Source organism: Mustelus asterias, chromosome 5 (genome assembly GCF_964213995.1).
Source record: "Mustelus asterias chromosome 5, sMusAst1.hap1.1, whole genome shotgun sequence".
NCBI classification, from domain to species: Eukaryota; Metazoa; Chordata; class Chondrichthyes; order Carcharhiniformes; family Triakidae; genus Mustelus; species Mustelus asterias.
Window position 1 is genome coordinate 7,916,587 of NC_135805.1, and position 21,299 is coordinate 7,937,885.

General features: G+C 45.7%; 1 protein-coding gene across 1 annotated transcript in view; it reads left to right on the plus strand.

Annotated features, from left to right (window-relative positions):
• LOC144493944 (dynein axonemal heavy chain 8-like) overlaps window positions 1-21,299 on the plus strand; it is a 1,661,706-nt gene that overhangs the window by 1,482,897 nt on the left and 157,510 nt on the right. The window contains exons 85-88 of the mRNA XM_078213521.1: window positions 2,618-2,739; window positions 9,513-9,631; window positions 12,178-12,380; window positions 19,515-19,588. Of these exons, the coding sequence (XP_078069647.1) occupies window positions 2,618-2,739; window positions 9,513-9,631; window positions 12,178-12,380; window positions 19,515-19,588 (518 nt within the window). The remainder of the gene's footprint in view (window positions 1-2,617; window positions 2,740-9,512; window positions 9,632-12,177; window positions 12,381-19,514; window positions 19,589-21,299) is intronic.

Below are 21,299 nucleotides of genomic sequence, written 5' to 3' on the forward strand. Positions count from 1 at the left end.
TCCCCTTCAGCTAATTCATCAAAGCTGACTGCTTTGTCTTGGATGGTGTAGACTTTAGAGTTTCTTGAATGTTGTTGAAGCTGCACTCGTCCAGTGGAGAGAGTATTCCACCATACACTTAACATGTGTCTTGCAGATGGTGGATAGGCCTTGGGGAGTCTGGAGGTGAATTACTGGCACAGAATTTCCCAGCTCTGAGCTGCTGTGGTAGCCACAGTATTTCTATGTCTGTTCAGTTTCTGGTCAATGGTAACCGCCCTCCTCCTCTCTACCACCCCCGGCCGTCCCCAGCAGTTGATACGGGGAGATTCACTGATTGTAATAACACTGAATTTCAATGGAAGATGGTTAGATTCTCCCTTGTTAGATGTGGTCATTTCCTAGCACTTGTGTGGCATGAATGTAACTTGCCACTTATTAGTCCAATTTTGTTCCTGGTCTTGCTGCATATGGCCATGGACTGCTTCAGTATCTGAAGAGCCGTTAATGATGTAGATCATTGTGCCATCATCAGTGAACATCCCCACTTCTGACCTTATGGTGAATGGATGGTCATTGATGAAGCAGCTTGAGGATGCTTGGACCTAGGACACTAAAGTTCTAAAGTTTATTTATTAGTGTCACAAGTAGGCTTCCATTAACTCTGCAATGAAGTTACAGTGTAAATCCCCTAGTCGCCACACTTTGGCGCCTGTTCAGGTATACTTAGAGAGATTTAGCATGACAAATGCATCTAACCAGCACGTTTTTTGGACTGTGGAAGGGGGCACCTCGGAAACCCACACAATCATGGGGAGAACGTGCAGACTCCGCACAGACAGGAACCCAAGCTGGGAATCAAACCCGGGTCCCTGACGCTGTAAGGCAGCAGTGCTAATGGCTGTGCCACTACCCTGAGAAACCCCTGCAGTGATGTGCTGAAGCTGAAATGATTGACCACCACAACCTTTTCCTTTGTGCCAAGTATGACTCTAACCAGTGGAGAGCCCTCCCCTGGGTTTTGCTAGGTTCCTTTAAGCCATACTTTTGTCCATGTTTGAAGTAAGGTTGTAATGTGGTCAGGAGCTGAGTGACTCTGGCTGAACACAAATTGAACATAATTGAGCAAGGTTTTGCTAAACCAGTACTATTTTGTAGCTTTCCATCACTTCATTGATGATCAGAAGTAAAATGGTATGGTATTTGGCCGGGTTGGATTTGTCTTGTTTCTTGTGTACAGGACATACCTGGACAATTTTCCATATTGCTGGGTAGATGCCAGTATTGCAGCTGTACTGGGACAACTTGGCCAGGTGCATGGCAAGTTCTAGAGAGCAAGTCTTCAGTACTATTACTGGAATATTCTCAGGGCCCGTTGCCTTTGCAATCTCTAGTGCCTTCTCCTGTTTCTTAATATCACAGCGTGAATCGAATTGGCTAAAGACTAATATCTGTGATGCTCGGGACATCAGGAAGAGACTGAGATGGATTATCCACTTGGCACTTTCCAGCTAAAGATTGTTGCAAATGCTCCAGCCTTTTCTTTTGCACTGATTCTCTTGGTTCCTCCATCATTGAGGATGGGGATATTTGTGGAGTCATCTCCGCCAGTGAGTTATTTAATTCTCCATCACCTTTTATGATTGCATGTGGTAGGGCTGTAGCATTTAGACCTGGTAGAGCTAACGTAGGGGGGAGCTATATGATAAATGGCAGAACCATAAAGGGTGTAGATACGCAGAGGGATCTGGGTGTGCAAGTCCACAGATCCTTGAAGGTGATGTCACAGGTGGAGAAGGTGGTGAATAAGTCATATGGCATGCTTGCCTTTATAGGACGGGGCATAGAGTATAAAAGTTGGGGTCTGATGTTGCAGTTGTATAGAACGTTGGTTCGGCCGCATTTGGAATACTGCGCCCAGTTCTGGTCGCCACACTACCAGAAGGATGTGGAGGCTTTGGAGAGAGTGCAGAGGAGGTTTACCAGGATGTTGCCTGGTATGGAGGGGCTTAGTTATGAGGAGGGATTGGGTAAACTGGGGTTGTTCTCACTGGAAAGACGGAGGATGAGGGGTGACCTAATAGAGGTGTATAAAATTCTGAAAGGCATAGAATGGTGGGAAGCTTTTTCCCAGGTCAGTGGTGACGTTCACGAGGGGTCATAGGTTCAAGGTGAGGGGGGGGAGGTTTAAGACAGATATCAGAAGGACGTATTTTACACAGAGGGTGGTGGGGGCCTGGAATGCGCTGCCGGGCAAGGTGGTGGAGGCAGACACACTGGGAATGTTTAAGACTTATCTAGACAGCCATATGAACGGAGTGGGAATGGAGGGATACAAAAGAATGGACTAGTTTGGACCAGGGAGCGGCACGGGCTTGGAGGGCCGAAGGGCCTGTTCCTGTGCTGTATTGTTCTTTGTTCTTTGTTTCTTTGATCTGTTGGTTGTGGAATTGCTTAGCTTGATCTAATGCATGCTTCTTTCACTATTCGGCATACAAGTAGTATCTATGTTGTAACTTTATCAGTTGACACCTCATTTTTAGATATGCCTGGTGCTGCTGCTGGCATGCCCTCCTGCATTCTCCATTGAACCTTAAAGTTGTTTTACTGAAAATGAGTTCTTTGCCCAATTGTGTAGGTGGAGCAGCCCTTGACCTTAAAGCCAGTCCACAGAAACCATTCCGCTGGATCCTCGATATGACCTGGTTGAACCTGGTGGAGCTGAGCAAACTCTCTCAGTTTGCAGAGATGTTGACCCAGGTAATTTCACTATTTCTTGCTCATTCTCATACAACACAATTTGATTCAACAACGAAAAGAAAGAATTTTGGTTCAAATTCAGCAAATCCTTGAATTGGCATCTTACTTTGCAACATAAAATGGTTATTAGCAAATTTATTGTATGGCAAATCTTTTCAGCATACTACATTTATTCATCCTTCCAAAAACTTTTTATATTAATTCTATTTGCATGAGAGGAGAACATAGAAAATATAACACCAGAACACAGGAACAGGCACTTCGGCCCATGATGTTGTACCGAACATGACGCCAAGTTAAATTAATCCCTTCTGCCTGCCCTTGGTCCATATCATTTTATTCCTTGCATATTCATCTGCTTATCTCAAAGTCCCTATCATATTTGCTTACAGCGCATTCCAGACACATACCAGACTGTGTAAAAAAAACTTGCCCCTCATATCTCCTTTGAACTATTCCCCTCTCACCTTAAGTGCATGCCCCCTAGTATCATAGAATCCTACAGTGCAGAAGAAGGCCATTCGGCTCATTGAGTCTGCACCGACCACAGTCCCACTCAGTCCCTATCCCCATAACCTCATGTATTTACCCTAGCTAGTCCCCCGACAATAAGGGGCAATTTGGCATGGCCAATCCACCTAACCCGCACATCTTTGGATAGTGGGAGGAAACCAGAGCACCCGGAGGAAACCCACGCAGGCACGGGGAGAGCGTGCAAACCCACACAGACAGTGACCCAAGCTGGGAATCAAACCTGGGTCCCTGGCTCTGTGAGGCAGCAGTGCTAACCACTGTGCAACCATGCCGCCCCAGTTCGATATTAGGTATTTATGCTGGCTGCTTTTCCGAGACAGCGGGAAGTGTAGACAGAGTCAATGGATGGGAGGCTGGCTTGCGGGTTGGAGTGGGTTTCATTCACAACCCTTTGTAACTTTTTGCAGTCTCGGGCAAAGCAGGAGCCATACCAACCTATGATATAACCAGAAAGGATGCTTTCTATGATGCATCTGTAAAAGTTGGTGAGAGTCTTAGCTGACATGCCTAATTTCCTTAGTCTTCTGAGAAAGTCGAGGGCTTTCCTATCTATAGTGTCAATATGGGGAAACCAGGACAGGTTGTTGGTGATCTGGACATCTAAAAACCTGAAACTCTCGACCATTTCTACTTTGTCCCCATTGATGTAGATAGGGGCATGTTCTCCACTACACTTCCTGAAGTCGATGACTATCTCCTTTGTTTTGTTGACATTGAAGGAGAGATTATTGTCGTCGTACAGTTCACCAGATGCTCTATCTCATTCCTGTACTCTGTCGTGTCATTGTTTGAGATCCAACCCACTACAGTGGGTGTCATCAACAAACTTGAAAATCACTTTGGAGGGGAATTTGGCCACACAGTCATAGGTGTGTAATGAGTATAGTAGGAGACTGAGGACACAGTGTTGCGGGGCACCGGTGTTGAGGATGATCATGGAGGAGGTGTTGTTTCCTATCCTTACTGATTGCAGTCTGTGGGTTAGGAAGTTCAGGATCCAGTCGCAGAGGAAGGAGCCGAGCCCCAAGCCACAGAGTTTGGAGACAAGTTTCATAGGAATAATGGTGTTGAAGGCTGAGCTGTAGTCAATAAATAGAAGCCTGACATAGATGTTTTTGTTATCTAGGTGTTCCAGGGTTGAGTGTAGGAGCAGGGAGATGGCGTCTGCTGTGGACCTGTTGTGGCAGTAAGTGAACTGTAATGGATCCAGGCAATCCGGGAGGTTGGAATTGATTCGTGCCATGAATAATCTTTCGAAGCACTTCATAATGATGGATGTCAGATCCACCGGACGATAGTCATTGAGGCATGCCGCTTGGCTCTTACATCAATGTTGTCCATGGTCCTGCCATTAACTGTCGGGCAAATTCAAGGGTCCCTTACCTATCCTGCAGGGTGGCACAGTGGTTAGCACTGCTGCCTTACAGAGCCAGGCACCTGGCTTCGATTCCCAGCTTGGGTCACTGTCTGTGTGGAGTTTGCACATTCTCCCCGTGTCTGTGTGGGTTTCCTCTGGGTGCTCTGGTTTCCTCCCACAGTCTGAAAAGACTTGACTGAGAGGGGGACTATGACAACCCTATTGTGATTGCATCTTTTAATAATCTGCCTACATATTTGTTCCTCAATGTCCCGGTGGCTGTTGGGGGGGCCTATAATATCCCATCAGAGTGATTGCATCCTTCTTATTTTTGAGATCTACCCATATTGCCTCAGTGGATGAGTCCTCCACTTATGCCCTCTCTGGGTGCAGATGTGACATTCTCCTTGACTAGTACTGCAGCTCCTCCACCTCCCTGTCTTTCTCACTTAACACCAGGTTAAAGTCCAACAGGTTTATTTGGTAGCACAAGCCACAAGTTTTCAGAGCGCTGCTCCTTCATTAGGTGAGTGGGAGTCGTATTCACAAACAGGGCATATAAAGACACAACCTCAATTTACAAGATAATGATTGGAATGCGAGTCTTTACAGGTAATCAAGTCTTAAAGGTACAGACAATGTGAGTGGAGAGAGGGTTAAGCACAGGTTAAAGAGATGTGTATTGTCTCCAGCCAGGACAGTTAGTGAGATTTTGCAAGCCCAGGCAAGTTGTGGGGGTTACAGATAGTGTGACATGAACCCAAGATCCCGGTTGAGGCCGTCCTCATGTGTGCGGAACTTAGCTATCAGCTTCTGCTCAGCAATTCTGCGTTGTCGTGTGTCATGAAGATCACCTTGGAGAACGCTTACCCGAAGATCAGAGGCTGAATGCCCGTGACTCTGAAGTGTTCCCCAATAGGAAGAGCGGTGTTCTACGGATGAATGAACACTGCTTGACAATCACCATGTGGAGATGCCGGCGTTGGACTGGGGTAAACACAGTAAGAAGTTTAACAACACCAGGTTAAAGTCCAACAGGTTTATTTGGTAGCAAAAGCCACACAAGCTTTCGGAACTCTAAGCCCCTTCTTCAGGTGAGTGGGAATTCTGTTCACAAACAGAGCTTATAAAGACACAGACTCAATTTACATGAATAATGGTTGGAATGCGAATACTTACAACTAATCAAGTCTTTAAGAAACAAAACAATGTGAGTGGAGAGAGCATCAAGACAGGCTAAAAAGATGTGTATTGTCTCCAGACAAGACAGCCAGTGAAACTCTGCAGGTCCACGCAACTGTGGGAGTTACAAATAGTGTGACATGAACCCAATATCCCGGTTGAGGTCGTCCTCGTGTGTGCGGAACTTGGCTATCAGTTTCTGCTCAGCGACAATACACATCTTTTTAGCCTGTCTTGATGCTCTCTCCACTCACATTGTTTTGTTTCTTAAAGACTTGATTAGTTGTAAGTATTCGCATTCCAACCATTATTCATGTAAATTGAGTCTGTGTCTTTATAAGCTCTGTTTGTGAACAGAATTCCCACTCACCTGAAGAAGGGGCTTAGAGCTCCGAAAGCTTGTGTGGCTTTTGCTACCAAATAAACCTGTTGGACTTTAACCTGGTGTTGTTAAACTTCTTACTGTGACAATCACCAGGCAGGAGTGTTCTCTTCCTGTTGGGGAACACTTCAGCAGTCACAGGCATTCAGCCTCTTATCTTTGGGTAAGCGTTCTCCAAGGCTGCCTTCACGACACACGACAACGCAGAATCGCTGAGCAGAAACTGATAGCCAAATTCCGCACACATGAGGACAGCCTCAACCGGGATATTGGGTTCATGTCACACGACCTGTAACCCCCACGACTTGCCTGGGCTTGCAAAATCTCACTAACTGTCCTGGCTGGAGACAATACACATCTCTTTAACCTGTGCTTAACCCTCTCTCCACTCACATTGTCTGTACCTTTAAGACTTGATTACCTGTAAAGACTCGCATTCCAACCATTATCTTGTAAATTGGGTTTGTGTCTTTATATGCCCTGTTTGTGAATACGACTCCCACTCATCTGATGAAGGAGCAGCGCTCTGAAAGCTTGTGGCTTGTGCTACTAAATAAACCTGTTGGACTTTAACCTGGTGTTGTGAGACTTCTTACTGTGCTTACCCCAGTCCAACGCCGGCATCTCCACATCATTTCACACTTAAAACAGCAAAACCCTGGAACATTGAGCAGCCAATCCTGTCCCTCTCTCAATCAAATCTCTATAATGGCCACAACATCATAGTCCCATGTACTGATCCAGGCTCTTAGTTCATCTGCCTTACCCATAATATTTGTGTTGAAATAAACACACTTCAGCCCATCAGTCCCATCATGCTTATTAACCTGTCACTGGACCTAACATCTACCTTTCCCTCAATCCCTCAATTGGCTGACCTGATGCTCTGGTTCCCAGTCAGAACTACTGCAACCTTCAGAAAAACAGCCACTGGAAGGAGTAGAACAAAGAACAAAGAACAGTACAGCACAGGAAACAGGCCCTTCGGCCCTCCAAGCCTGTGCCGCTCCTTGGTCCAACTAGACCAATCGTTTGTATCCCTCCATTCCCAGGCTGCTCATGTGACTATCCAGGTAAGTCTTAAACAATGTCAGCGTGCCTGCCTCCACCACCCTACTTGGCAGCGCATTCCAGGCCCCCACCACCCTCTGTGTAAAAAACGTCCCTCTGATGTCTGAGTTATACCTCGCCCCTCTCAGCTTGAGCCCGTGACCCCTCGTGATCGTCACCTCCGACCTGGGAAAAAGCTTCCCACTGTTCACCCTATCTATACCCTTCATAATCTTGTATACCTCTATTAGATCTCCCCTCATTCTCCGTCTTTCCAAGGAGAACAACCCCAGTCTACCCAATCTCTCCTCATAGCTAAGACCCTCCATACCAGGCAACATCCTGGTAAACCTTCTCTGCACTCTCTCCAATGCCTCCACGTCCTTCTGGTAGTGCGGCGACCAGAACTGGACGCAGTACTCCAAATGTGGCCTAACCAGCGTTCTATACAGCTGCATCATCAGACTCCAGCTTTTATACTCTATACCCCGTCCTATAAAGGCAAGCATACCATATGCCTTCTTCACCACCTTCTCCACCTGTGTTGCCACCTTCAAGGATTTGTGGACTTGCACACCTAGGTCCCTCTGTGTTTCTATACTCTATAGAGTAGAGTAGAAACACATCTTCTATAGAGAGGGTATGCAGAGGATAACAAGAACTTCTTTTCAGTAGTCCCATAACTGAGTTGTGGAAGATGTTGCAGGCGGCACAGATTTAGACTGAACCATATGTTGTGCTAAAGGATTTTGGAAGTTTCTGGAGAGTTAAGAATCCTTAGGTTTTGTCAGAAATCAGCCAATCATATGAGGGTGATTTTTAAAAATTCATTCACTGGACATGGACGTCGCTGGCTGGCCAACATTTCTTGCCCATCCCTAGTTGCCATGAATTGAATAACTTGCTAGGCAATTTCAGAGGACAATTGAGAGTCAACTACATTGCATAGAAACATAGAAGATAGGAGCAGGAGGAGGTCATTTGGCCCTTCGAGCCTGCTCCACCATTTATTCCGATCATGGCTGATCATCCAACTCAGTAGCTTAATCCTACTTTTTCCCCATAACCTTTGTTCCCATTCACCCCAAGTGCTACATCCAGCCACCTCTTGAATACATTCAATGTTTTGGCATCAACTACTTCCTGTGGTAATGAATTCCACAGGCTCATCACTCTTTGGGTGAAGAAATGTCTCCTCATCTCCGTCCTAAATGATCTACCCTGAATCCTCAGACCGTGACCCCTGGTTCTGGACTCCCCCACCATCGGGAATATCCTCCCTGCATCTACCCTGTCCAGTCCTCTTATAATTTTATATGTCTCTATGAGACCTCCCTCATTCGTCATTGCTGTGGCTCTGGAGTCATAAGTAGGCCAGATCAGGTATGACAGCAGATTTCCTTCCCTAAAGGACATTAGTGAACCAAATGGGCTTTTCCGACAATAGACAATGGTTTAATTGTCACCAGTAGATTTGTAATTCCAGATATTTTCACTGAATCCAAATTCCACTAGCTGCCGTGGCAGGATTCGAACCCAGGTCCTCAGAACATTAGCTGAGTTTTTGGATTAATAGTCTCGCGATAATACCACTAGGCCATCACCTCCCCAAGGATAGCTCAAGGAGAAATAGCTGGAAAAAATGGAATAGATATTTCCTCAGAGGGGCTGGCCAGCCAAACAATTGTTTCACAGAAGGCATGCTCCATTTTGAAGACTGCCTCATTTACATCAGACCAGGAATCAAACCCCTCAGAGCATCTCACTGGTTCTGGGCCACCGCAATATCAAACAGACTGGCCACACTTCTGCCCAGAGGAACTATGTTCCTGGGGGAAAGTGGAGGGGAAGTGTTAAAGTGGCAATGACTCAGGATTGCCTTTAAGGGTTGGGATGAATACTCACAACTCCACAAAAAGAAAGATAAACGATTCTTTCAGGCTCCCTTTGGCCAAATCATTGATTCATTCTCATCAGATTGTATGTGATATTGTACTTGGAGTCCGATTGGCACTACAGGATTCCAAACTCCACTTTAAATAGGCGTGCCGCCTCATCCAGACTCTGAGTATGCAGCAATATGGCCCAGAGAATATTACCATAGAGATCGTGGGCTGGTAAGTTAGTTTCCATCATTTTAGTGGTATTACATTTGGTCAGGCAGAAAGGTTGGAAATTCACCTCAATAATATTAATTTTCAATATGCTTTTTAAGTAATTATGTATTGATATTTTTCAGTTGATTTTATTATTGGGATATGGTTACAGGTAACTAAGAATGAGAAGGTTTGGAAGGTCTGGTTTGATACTGATGCTCCAGAAGAAGAAATAATTCCTGGTGGATACAGTGACTCTTTGGATGCATTCTGCAAGCTATTGCTCATCAGGTAAGCTACAGCCAGGACAGCACATTTACTACACTACATTTACTATCCTGGCGCCCATCTTAAGACAATGTAAGTAAATTGCTGCTTGGGCAGAACAGTGTGAAGTAAGCCTGGAGTGGAGAAAAACTGTGAACACACAGCGTGTTGTTCAATAAGAGTGGTGAGCTGTTGGTGCAAATAGATATACGTAAATATGAAGTTGTGACAATAATGTTGACCTGGTTCAAAAAATGGCAGGACTGGACACTCAATATTTCTGCATACAAGCTATTCAGAAAATATGGGATGGAAAGAAAGGTGAGGGTAGAAGTTGGAGAACATTACAATGCTCGGGGTCAAGGGCAGAATCTATTTGCTTAGAGCTAAGAAACAGCAGAAGTACAATTACACCATTTGCTGTATTTTAGATTGTAGTGGGAAATATAGAAGAGCAAATTTTCAAGGAAATTATAGACAGATGTAAGACTTATAGGGTGGAATTTTATGAGATTTTTTCGAAGTGTCCAGCTAGCGTGACAATGGGAAAGTTCTTGATCCATTTTTTGGGTGAAAAGGCCCAATCTTGTCCCCCTCTCCAACAAGTATACCGCTTTGGATACTGTTGGGGGGATGGCCTATCAGGGGAAAACAACAGCACGATCAGTGCAGTGGCACCACGGTTGGCTCTGTTGTTCAGCAGAGAGGGTCAAGGTGCAGAAGAGTAATAGTCATAGGGAGTCCATAATCAGGGGCACAGATAGTGGTAGTGAAAGAGACTGTCCCCCATATCCCCCACTACCCAGACCGATCGCGGCCCCTCTGCCCTCCCCCACCAATCGCGCACACAGTGGCAGCAGACATCCCCTCCCCCCCCACCAGAGAATGATGTGACCCATCTCCCTCCCCCTCCAGAGATCCATCCCACCTGCCTTCCACCTGCCCCCCACCAGAGAATTATCTGACCCACCTCCCTCTTCCTCCCACCAGAGAGCCATCTGACCCGCCTCCCTCCCTTCCCCGCTGAGAACGATCTGACCCGTCTCCCTCTCCCCCCACCAGATAAACGATCTGACCTGCCTCCCTCCCCCCTCCACCAGAGAGCCATCTGACCTGCCTCCCTCCTCCCCCCTTCCCCCCCCACCAGAGAGCCATCTGACCCACCTCCTTCCCCACACTCCCGCCATCATCTGAGTTAGAAAGCCACTGGAAACTCTGGACTTATCTCCTCAGAAGCTGTAGCGCCCGAATCAGACTTTTGCGGACCATGTCTGTTTCGTGCCAAACCTGGACGGGCGAACACGGTGGTAAAGGGGGAAATGCCGGTAGGTTTGGACATCCAGCCCATTAAGTCAATTTAAATGCAGGCAAATTTTGGGCATGGTCTTGATCGCGGCCATTTTAGGCACTTGGTAAAGGGGGAACAGGCACGGAGGCGGTCGGGATCATGCTACTCACCTCATGCACGACTTTACCAGGTTTTTGCGCCCGAAAACAGGTGCAACTTGTTGGTAAGATCAGGCCCATAGAATAGAATCACAAAATTGCATAGAATGGAATGGAATCATAGAATAGAATCAAAAGGGCGATTCTCCCATTCCGACCTGCTAATGTTTTGGTGGGTTGGGTCGGGAGGTGTGCTTGTTGGCCATTTTGCAGGATTCCCGCAAGCATTTACGACCCATGCACATCTCCCAATCAGGAAAAAATGGTGCCATTGGGACCGCGCTGAAAATCTGCGTACCGCCAACGGACATTTGCATGGTCAAACCCCCCCACCCCCCTCTACGATTTCCGTATCGGGCAGGACAGGAAAATTCCCCCTTTTATCTCATCCTCATACTTGCCTTCCCACCTATTTTTGTAAGATCTTTAACCTTAGCAATCGTAAATTCACTTCCTCGTCCAAGTCTTCTTCCTATAGTGTGGCACCCAGAGCTGCACACAGTGCCCTAGCTGAGGTCTAACTAGTGTCTGCTGTAAGTTCAACATAACTACCTCACCAAAAGTTGATGTTTTTGATTGGATAAAGGCATATAGTACAATTCCCAGAGATTAGTGACGGCACCTTCCTGATATACATGAGTAACCTAGCACTTGGTGTACAGGACACAATTTGAAAAGTTGTGGGTGTTACAAAACTTGGAAGCATTGTGAACTGGTGGAGGATGTGTAGGATGTCAAATGGACATTGAGAGGTTGGTAGAATGGGCTCAAAAAGTGGAAGCTGAAATTTAATGCAGAGAAGAATAAAGTAATTCATTTTGTTCAGAAGAACACAAAGAGGCGATCTTACCATCACCACCCAAAAGCCGATGGGCAGGGCAAGCCGGTAAGATTGTGAGAGAGCTGAGAAATCGGATTCATGTCTGTGACAGGGATGGCGGAGTGGGTGCTGCCTCTAGCTTTCTGCCTAAGCTTTCAAAAGGGACTGCTCCCTTTATAACACAGTTACTGTATTCTTCATTATTTTCTGTTTTCAGGTTTAGTGCACAAGTGTTGAATTCTTTCTCAGCAGTGAATGAACAATTTGAAATGCCTTTGATTTCATCGTTACTTTGAATTTTCAGGTCATGGTGCCCTGACAGAACTCTGTCACAAGCTCGAAACTACATTTCTGCTGCCATGGGAGCGAAATATGCAGAACCGGTGATTCTAAACCTGGAGACAACCTGGGAAGAAAGTGACACACAAACTCCTCTGATCTGTTTCCTGTCCATGGGCTCTGATCCCAGCAATCAGATTGAAGGACTGGCCAAGAAGCTTGAAATTGGTATTGGTACAATCTTTGTCGTGAATACAACTGCAATCTGTTAACATTCCCCATATTTCTTTAGAATCATAGAATCCCTACACTACAGAAGAGGCCATTCAACCCATCAGTCTACACTGATTCTCTGACAGAGTATCTTACCAATGCCTCTCCCCTGCCCTATCCCGGAACTCACAAACATTAACCGTAGCTAATTCCATTTAATCTACATATCTCGGGACACGAAGGGGCAATTTAGCATGTCCAATCCTCCCAACTTTCACATATTTCGACTGTGGGTGGAAACCCACGTATTTCATATTTATGTTCCATTCCTATTTTTACATATAGCAAGAGGAAGCTATGTTGCCTATGAAGAAAATCACTATCAACAAGCCTCCTTATGATGTTTTCAACATAAATAGCATCAGGAGAATGTTAGCAGAACTCTCCCTTCCTTTGTCGTACAAATTTACTAACTCACCAGTTCCTCTATTTGTTGTTGATACTGTGATAGCTGACTATCCTATGTGTATTGTTCCAAATATCTAGATTATGTTCATGTTAATATCTTAGACTTAATTTGTAATTCTTGGGAGATTAGAGTTGTAAGGGTAAGATAATTAAAATTCTGGGCTTTAGCGATGGCAGTTCAAAGGCTGACCCGTGTTTGCTTAATAATGTCAGAATTGAAGGGATAGAGCTATAAAACAGCAAGTGGACTTACTTGGCCAAAGAACTATAGATGTGAGGCATCAATCCTTGCAACAATAACAGTACAGGCAGGAGGGTGCCCACTGACATCAACGTGCAGGGTTCCTCTGGAAACCATTGGGGAAGAACGTTGCTGTTAGAGACTAATCAGAGACAAATTAGTCACAGGTGTGGGATGAAATAACATTTATTGGTTCCAATAAAAGTGCCTTCAAAATAAGTGATAACATAAAAACATGTGAAAGTGAGACTTAAAGTGGCTAAATATTCTATCTAACTAATGTTCTCCTTCACCCATGCCATCTTAGCGCCACCGCAACTTCTTAACTTTACGTGGCCTGCCTGGACACCCTGACAGTGCCAGCCTGTGTCCCCTGGCACTGCCCAAGGGGCAAAGTGCCCATGCCCAGGGAGCACCTTGACACTGCCTAACAGGCATTGGGCAGTGCCAAGTGGGCAGTGCTTAGGGGGCAAAACATAGGGGTGGGTGCTTAGGGGCGGGACGACTGGTGGGGGTGGGGGTCCCACTGGCACTGTGCATGGAGATCGGTTGGGGCTAGAGGGAAGCCAGTGATCAGGGCGGGCTGCTCGTCCCCAGAGAGTAGAATAGAATTAAAGAACAGATAGAATGTAACCATAGAGTAGAATAGAATTATAGGGGGCGATTCTCCCAAAAACGTTCTAAGTGCTGAATTTGCAGGAAAAATAGTGTAAATCACGATTGTTTTTTCAGTGGGAGTTCAGATTTGAATCTCCCACACTCTATGCACTGCAGAGGTTACAATTGTGAATATCAATAAAAGCTCAGGGTGCCTATTCACACCGTTGTCTGACAGTTCCGGAACTCTGCGCATGCACAATGGCTCCGAACTGTCAGCCTGCAGTGTGCTGGCCAGCTCGATCGCTGGCCAGCCCATCACCCTTGCAGTGCTGCCCCTCCATCCCCCACGGCCTGATTGTGGCCCCCCTGGCCATTCCTGTGTCAGCCCCGATCCCCCTCCCGTACCAGAGCACCCAAAGCTCCAGCACACCCCCCAGCAGTGCTGATCCCCCATCCACAGCACCCCCCCCCCCCCATCTCGGCAGACCCCCCCCCCCCCCCCCCCCCTCCACCCGCAGCCCACCCCGATCACTGGCCTCCTTCCAGTCCCGAACGATCCCTATGCTGAGTACCTCTACCGATCACCCCATAGGCCCCGCTCCCTAAGCCCCGCCCCAATAGGCCCTGCTGCCTTGGCACTGCCCAATGCCCTGGGCATGGGCATTTTGCCCCTTGTGCAGTGCCAGGGGGCACAGGCTGGGATTGCCAGGTGCCTCCCTCCAGCCCCAACTGTCAGACTCGTACGTCAATAGGCCCTGTCCCTCCACCCCCCCCCCCCGCCCCCCGGAGTTTTTAATGAGACTCACGATTGTGTGAGAGATTTGGGCCTGAAGTTGAACTGAAAAAACAGGCGTGATTTACACAGTTTTCTCACCAATTGAGAACTTTTGGGAGAATCCTAGAATAGAATTACAGAATAGATTAGAAAAGAATCATAGAATACAATAGAACCATAGGGGGCGATTCTCCCTTCGTGTCCCGCAACTTTTCTGTCAGGTTGGGCTGGCAGATGCGCACCATTGGTCTTTTTCCAGGATTTGCACATGCATCGGGAATGTATGTGCATCTCTCAGAGCCAGAGAATAGTCGGAGTCCAGACCACGCTGGAAACCGGCAGGAAGACAGATAAGTGATTTTAATCTTATTTTAATGTAGTTTAAATATGTTTTGCATGTGATTATCGGGAAATTGCTGGGCCCGATTGAACCTCCATTCCGGCGGGGTTTAGAGTCGCTCCCCACGTTCGGGGAACTAGCGGGAGACCCCGTCGGAATGAAGGGGGAGTAATCGGGGCTCCCCAGAGGATTGAGCGGTAGGGAGGTGGTGCCCCCCTAGGCATGGGCACCCTGGCAGTGCCAGCCTGTGCCCCCTGGCACTATTCAAGAGACAAAGTGCCCATGTCCAGGGGGCACCTTGGCACACTGCCCATCGGACATCAGGCAGGGCCTATTTTGGTTGGCACCGAGGGGCAATCAGGGGTGGAGGGGTCCGGCTGCCACTCTGCATGGCGATCGGTCTGGGCTGGAGGGAGGCCAGCAATCGGGGCAGGCTGGGGGGGTTGGGGTGCGGTGGTGGTCTGCTGGGGGGGGTCTGCCTCCCGGGGGCAGGGGGTGTCTGACCCCGGGGAGGGTCAGTGGGGGGAGGTGTCTGCCGGGGTGAGGGTGTTGGGGCAATCGCCACTGCTGGGGATGGTGGGCTGGACATCGGGATGCTCCGGGGCGGCAGGGGGTCAGGGCTGGCCCGGAAAGTGTTGTGGGGGGGCGACGATCGGGCCATGAGGGGGCTGGAGGGGCAGCATTGCAGGGGTCCCAGGCTGGCCAGCAATTGAGCTGGCCAGCAAACAGGGAGACTGACAGATCTGGACCACTGAGCATACGTAGAGTTCCGGAACTGTCAGACTCCTGCGCGAATAGGCTCAGCCTAGGATTTTAATGAGATTCATGATTTTGACCTCTGCAGTGCACAGAGTGCGGAGATTCGAATGTGAAGTTGAACTGAGAGAACAGTCGTGATCTAGAACAGTTTTTCCACCAATTCTGCACTTTTGGGAGAATCGCCCCCACAGAATAGCATTGCAGAATAGATTAGAATAGAATCATAGAATAGAATAGAACCATAGAAGAGAAGAATAGAATAGAACCATAGAGTAGAATTGAACCATAGAATAGAATCAAAGAATTGAATAGAATAATAGAATTGAATAGAATCATAGAATATGATCATGGAATAGAATTTCAGAAGCGATTTGAATAGAATCATCGAATACAATAGAACCATGGAATAGAATCTATTCTATGATCCTATTCTATGATTCAATTCAATTCTATGATTCTATTCTATGATTCTATTCTATTCTATGATTCTATTCTATTCTATGATTCTATTCTATGGCTCTATTCTATTCTATGATTCTATTCTATTCTATGATTCTATTCTATTCTATGATTCTATTCTATTCTATGATTCTATTCTATGGCTCTATTCTATTCTATGATTCTATTCTATTCTATGATTCTATTCTATTCTATGATTCTATTCTATGGCTCTATTCTATTCTATGATTCTATTCCAGTGAATGATTCTATTCTATGGCTCTATTCTATTCTATGATTCTATTCTATGATTCTATTCTATTCAATGATTCTAGTCTGTGATTGTATTCTATTCTATGATTCTATTCTATGATTTCATTCTATGATTCTATTCTATGGTTCTATTCTATTCTAGAATCATAGAATAGAATAGAATCACAGGATAGAATCATAGAATAGAATACAATCACAGAATAGAATAGAATCATAGAATTGAATAGAATCAACGAATACAATGGTACCATGGAATAGAATCAGAATCATGGAACCATGGAATAGAATCATAGAATCATGGAATGAAATCATAGAATAGAATAGAATCACAGAATAGAATCATAGAATAGAATAGAATCACAGAATAGAATCATAGAATAGAATAGAATCACAGAATAGAATCATAGAATCGAATAGAATCACAGAATAGAATCATAGAATAGAATAGAATCATATAATTGAATAGAACCATGGAATAGAATCATAGAATTGAATTGAATCATAGAATAGAATCATAGAATTGAATAGAATCATAGAATAGAATACAATCACAGACTAGAATCATAGAGTGAAATTATAGAATAGAATCATAGAATAGAATAGAACCATGGAATAGAATCATAGAATAGAACCATATAGTAGAATAGAATTGAATAGAACCATAGGATTGGACAGAATCAGAGAATAGGATCATAGAATAGAACCATAGAATAAAATTGTAGAATTGAATAATAGAATAACACAGAATGATATGGAATTATAGAATAGAATAGAATTATTGAATAGGATCATAGAATAGAATAGAACCATAGAATAATATTGTAGAATAGAATAACAAAATAACACAAAATGGAATAGAATTATAGAATAGAATAGAATCATTGAGTAGAATAGAATCATAGAATAACACAGAATAGAATAGAATTATACAGTAGAATAGAATCATGGAATCGAATAGAACTATGGAATAGAATTAATGAATAGAATAGAGTCATAGAATTGAAAAGAATATAGAATAGAATCATAGTATAGGATAATAGGGCCCGATTCTCCCCAAAAGGTTCTAAGTGCCAAATTGGCGAGAAAATTGGTGTAAATCACGCTTTTGTTTCAAGCGGGAGTCCAGACTTGAATCTCCCACGCTCTGTGCAATGCAGAGGTCACAATCGTGAATATCATTGAAAGCTCGGGGCGGGGCCTATTCACTCCAGAGTCTGACCATTCTGGAACACTGCGCATGTGCAGTGGCCCCAATCTGTCAGATTGCAGTTTGTTCAATCACTGGCCAACCGGGACCCCCACAGGGCTGCCCCTGCCATGCCCCCCCCCTTCCCCACAGCCTGGTCACAGCCCGCACAAGCATTGCTGAGTCAGCCCCAACCCCCCCACGTCCCGGAGAACTGCAATCTCCAGCTCCCCCCCACTGCCGCCCCCCCCCCCACCACCCCCCCCCCCCCCCCCCCCCCCCACCAGCAGTGATGATCCCCCCCACCTTCCTCCTGGCAGACCACTACCCCCCTAGCCCGCCCCGATCGCTGACTTCCCTCCAGCCACGACCGATCCTATCTGCAGAGTGGCAGTGGGACCTCCCAACTCCACCGATCACCTTCTTGGCCCTGCCCACAGTAGGTCCTGCCTATACTAGGCCCTGCCACAATAGGTCCCACCCACATTAGGCTCAACTCACAATAGGCGCTGTCCACAATAGGCCCGCTGCTTGGCCCTGTCCCTTGGCCCTGCCCCCTTGTCCCCTAAGCCCCACCCCATTGGCCCTGCCCTTTCCCCCTGGGGCCCACCTCCTTGACACTGCCTGATGCGCGGTAGGTATTGCCAAGGTGCCCCCTGGGCATGGGTACTTTGCCCCTTGGGCAGTGCTCGGGGGTACAGGTTGACACTGTCAGGGTGCCCAGGCCCAGGGGGGCACTACCCCCCCCGCTGGTTGATCCCCTGGGGGCCCCCACTGCTCCCCCTTCACTCCGGCGGTGTCTCCCGCTAGTTCCCCGTAAGTGGAGAGCTACTCTAAATCCCACCGGAGTGAAACACTCCTGGCGGGGTGGGAGATGCTACTGGACCCAGAGAATTCAGTCCCGGGCCCGATAATCACATTTAAAATGCAGTAAAAACAGATTTAGATCATGTACCTGTCTTCCTGCCAGTTTCCAACACGTCCTGACTGTGCCTGCTCTCCAGCTATGGGAAACCCTGCAAAATGGCCGACACGCGCATCTCCCATCCTGACGCACCAAAAGATGTGCGTGTCGGGATGGGAGAATCGGGTCCATAGAATAGAACCATAGAATAGAATCATAGAATGGAAGAGAACCATAGACAAGAATAGAATCATAGGGGGTGATTCTCTCTTCCTGCTGTGCTAATTTTTTAGCGCGGCAGGCCGGGAGAATCGCACGTCAGCCGATTCGCAGGATTCGCGCGTGCCTACTGTGGTTGAACAGCCTGTGGCAAATCAAGATACAGAAAAATTGCAAATGGAACATCTAGAAGTATTTCCTGATTGTGTGGTAATGCAATCGTAGGCACATAAAATGAGACAAAAAAAGAAGGATTCAAGAGCACAGGATGAGGAAAGTGAGATAAGGTTATCTGATATTATCTATAGTAAGCTGAATGAAGGTGAAAGAAGGAAAACAATGGATGTGGTCAGTTCAAAGAGATTAATAGAATTACAGCAAGGCAATGTCAAATTCAAACAGATTTGCATTCAACAACAAATTTTCAGGACCGAAACATTTTGCTCAATTTTATAATTCTAGAAGCAATAGAAATTCAGAAATATGGAGAACAAATTCCATGATCATTTTTGCTGACAGGATGCTTAAAGGAAATCATTCTGCTAATTGTAAATGTTTGAGTCCTGCAATTTTGAGCAACTGATGGCAATGGTGTCAATTAGAACAAAGAACAGTACTACACACGATCAGGCCCTTCGGGCCTCCAAGCCTGCAAATTACACTACTTGCAATGCAAAGTGATAGCGAAATGATTGCTCTCAGCACAATTGATGCCAAATGACTGTGAATCGATGCTGTTAAATGCAAATGATGTCAACATTTTCTGATGCAGAATTTCACTGGCTATTCTTTAAATCTTATAAACTTTGTATACTGGGGGTTATACCCCAAGTTGAAACCACTGCCATAGGATCATCACAAGTTAGTATCTTATTTCTGTAGATGATAGTTGTAATGCAGGACTGAAAAATGCTATGTCTAAATGATAACCATATGTTTTCTTTAGACTGTAGAGCAATATCCATGGGTCAGGGACAAGAAGTTCATGCCAGAAAGTTAGTGGCACTGTCTATGCATCAGGTCAGAAAAAAAATCAATTTTAATCAATTATAAATGGATTTCATGTCATGTCAGCCACTCTCAATATTCCAAAGATTTTCATGAACAAAGTGATGGGCTGCCATAGGGAGATTTCCAAGCATAAATACAGGGATTACAAAGGGCAAATATTCTGAGTCTTGACCAAAGTAAAATCATTCCTCTGCTGACAGTTAGGAGTGAAAGATAACAGGCCACAACTGTGAACTTAGCCAGACAAAATCTATCATCAGGTTGAATACCAACTAAAGTTCCTTCTATTTTCTGTTGCTGTGTACTTTAACTTCTGTCTTCTTCAGCTCACAATATATGGATGTCGTTGAATTCTGAGATCAGCCTTTCTCCAGTACCACAAAGAGTAATCATTGAACTTAAGAAAAAAATAGGAGCAGGAGGAGGCCGTTTGGCCCTTTGAGCCTACTTGCTTCCTCCACCATTCAATACAATCATGGGTGATCTTCTGCTTCAATTTTATCTTCCACACTATTCCCATATCCTGCAATTCCATTGGTATCCAAAAATATACCAATCTCTGATTTGAATATATCCCAACAACTGAATTAGAGAATTCCAAAGTTCCACAATTTTATGAGTGAAGAAATTTCTGCTCATCTCAGTCCCCAATACATGTTCTGAGACTGTGACCCCTACTTCTATGCTCCCCAACCATGCTCCTAACATTTACTCTGTTGAATCACTTAAGAATTTTATATATTTCAATGAGCTCAACTCTGATTCTTATATATTCCAGGGAATATAAGGCCTAGTCTACTAAACCTCTCCATGTAGGACAATCCCTTTATCCATGAAAGTATTATATAATCATGTTCAACCAATTTACTCGTGTTCTTTGAAGGAGTCAAATTAATAAATTACACATTAAATGGCTGATACAACTAAGACAGATTTTACAAATTGTCTTGGCAGTACACTCCACCCATATGTTTGGATTTCAGTCACAAAATGCTATATAACTTTGTCTTCTTCGCAAGAAATTTCAGATCCTCTCCCTCTAGGATATAGAACATAGAACATAGAAAGCCCCAGCACAAACAGGCCCTTCGGCCCACAGGTTGCGCCGATCACATCCCCACCTCGAGGCCTATCTATAGCCCTCAATCCCATTAAATCCCATGTACTCATCCAGAAGTCTCTTAAAAGACCCCAACGAGTTTGCCTCCACCACCACCGACGTCAGCCGATTCCACTCACCCACCACCCTCTGAGTGAAAAACTTACCCCTGACATCTCCTCTGTACCTACCCCCCAGCACCTTAAACCTGTGTCCTCTCGTAGCAACCATTTCAGCCCTTGGAAATAGCCTCTGAGAGTCTACCCTATCCAGACCTCTCAACATCTTGTAAACCTCTATCAGGTCACCTCTCATCCTTCGTCTCTCCAGGGAGAAGAGACCAAGCTCCCTCAACCTATCCTCATAAGGCATGCCCCCCAATCCAGGCAACATCCTTGTAAATCTCCTCTGCATCCTTTCAATGGCTTCAACATCTTTCCTGTAATGAGGTGACCAGAACTGCGCACAGTACTCCAAGTGGGGTCTAACCAGGGTCCTATAAAGCTGCAGCATTATCTCCCGACTCCTAAACTCAATCCCTCGATTAATGAAGGCTAGTACGCCGTACGCCTTCTTGACCGCATCCTCCACCTGCGAGGCCGATTTAAGAGTCCTATGGAC